At 44.7% G+C, this 1,776-nt stretch overlaps 1 protein-coding gene across 1 annotated transcript in view; it reads right to left on the bottom strand.

Moving 5' to 3' along the window:
- Nucleotides 1-720, bottom strand: part of LOC311321457 (rho-related GTP-binding protein RhoE-like) — a gene marked incomplete at both ends in the record, with an annotated part of 10,455 nt that extends 9,735 nt beyond the window's left edge. Inside the window, 2 exons of the mRNA XM_084453439.1 lie at nt 131-218; nt 571-720. Of these exons, the coding sequence (XP_084309565.1) occupies nt 131-218; nt 571-720 (238 nt within the window). The remainder of the gene's footprint in view (nt 1-130; nt 219-570) is intronic.
- Nucleotides 721-1,776: the final 1,056 nt, after the last annotated feature.

Here is a 1,776-nt window from a genome sequence, read left to right as displayed (position 1 = left end):
AGGCCGAATGAAGGGTCACCGACAGTTCAGCAGTGAGAGCAACCAACAGGTCTGGACATGCCTGCATGCAGACAGACACACATTACATGTCAGAAAGACAGTGATAAAAAGGTACTGTACGTCAGGTTACCTGATGTGTCCCACAGACTGAGTTCAATCCTTTGCGTGTCGATTTCAAAACTGGCAGTGTAGTTTTCAAATACTGTTGGCACGTAACTCTAGAGATAAAAGAGAAAAGAAGATTTTTATCATCATTATAGAATACAGTAGACTATACAGTAGACAAATACACCTACTGCTGCTACTACTACTACTACTACTACTAATAATAATAATAACATTCATCAATTCAATCATATTAAATATTATTATTATTAGTAGTAGTAGTATTGTTATTACTATGATGATGAGACAATCAATGTTAATATTCACACACTGTCAGTAATCATTATAGCTCTACTTAAAACCTTAAACACAATCATTAAAAAAATTATTCATGACACATTTAGTGGTTTGAAAGCTAAAATAACTAAAGTTTTCTTCCATTCTCAAGCCATGTGATGAACGCACCTCTGGAAAGCAATCCTTTGCGAAAACGTGCAGCAAGGCCGTCTTCCCGCACTGACTGTCCCCCACAACTACTATTTTGCATTTAATGCTCTGACTGGGATCCATCCCGGATTGAAGAGATAACTTTGGACAAGGTCTTCTCTCCTTCATTGATTTAAGTTTAGGGTCCGTCCGCGATATCGCACCAACAGGGAACGCAGATATGCATGCAGCTGAGCAGCAGGAGAACAGAAATGCGTCGCAGTATCCTGTGTGTGTGTGTGTGTGTGTGTGTGTGTGTGTGTGAGGAGTGGAACCGTATATACGAGGAAGGGACATTTGCCGGTATTTATACGAGAGCGGTCCCTCCCACCAGCCCAGTTGGTGATGGAGAGGTTTGCATTGGAGCTTGACTGAGTTAGTGTTTGTATTCCTCAGTGATGGCGCCCCCTTCTGGACAACGTGGACATTACTCATACTCCAGGAGCAGCTGAGGTCAAATTAGGAGAATGATAATAATGTGAACAGTTCCTTTGGGACACTGTCAGTAACCGACCTGGGTCGAAATACTAGGCTATTTGATATCATTTCAATTACTTTCTTCTGACATAATTTCAGTTACTATCTGTGGTCGATTGCTCAAACAAATAGTCTGTTTTTAAAAAGTTCCAGACACAAAAGTTCCAGTCAGATCCAAGCAAACGCTTAGGTAATTGATAGGATTTGAAATACTGCAGTAGTCGAGGTGTTTTCCTGACTTGTATTGACTAGAGAGAACCGTGATTTCATCTCCGGAGTGAAGGACTTGGAGCAGCCAGGAGGAAAGCCTGGAGTTAGTCAGCGCTGCTGGCTACAGCATCGTGTAATCAGAGCGTTTCCCTGACTCAGTGAAACAGAGCCAGGGGCCAGACGACAGATCGTTAAGGTGACCGACATCGTTAAGGTGACCGACATCGTTAAGGTGGCCGCCATCCTCCGTCTCCACGCCTGCAATCTGTGAACTTCTGTTGCCTGGGTAACCTGCTCCAGCCCTCTGGACCAGGACCAGAACCAGTCCTGACCCAGACCAGAACTCAGTCCTGACCCAGATCAGAACCCAGTCCTGAGCCACACCAGACCCAGACCCACACCAGACCCAGACCAGACCCAGACCAGACTCAGTACTGACCCAGACCAGAACAGACCACTGAAGAGCCTGGTGGTCAGCAAAGGGGAAAGACAGACTGG

The sequence above is a fragment of the Borostomias antarcticus genome (genome assembly GCF_949987555.1).
Source record: "Borostomias antarcticus genome assembly, chromosome: 19".
In the NCBI taxonomy this organism is placed as follows: domain Eukaryota; kingdom Metazoa; phylum Chordata; class Actinopteri; order Stomiiformes; family Stomiidae; genus Borostomias; species Borostomias antarcticus.
The sequence above is the reverse complement of the archived record's forward strand: the minus strand, read 5'-3'. Positions and strand labels throughout refer to the sequence as shown.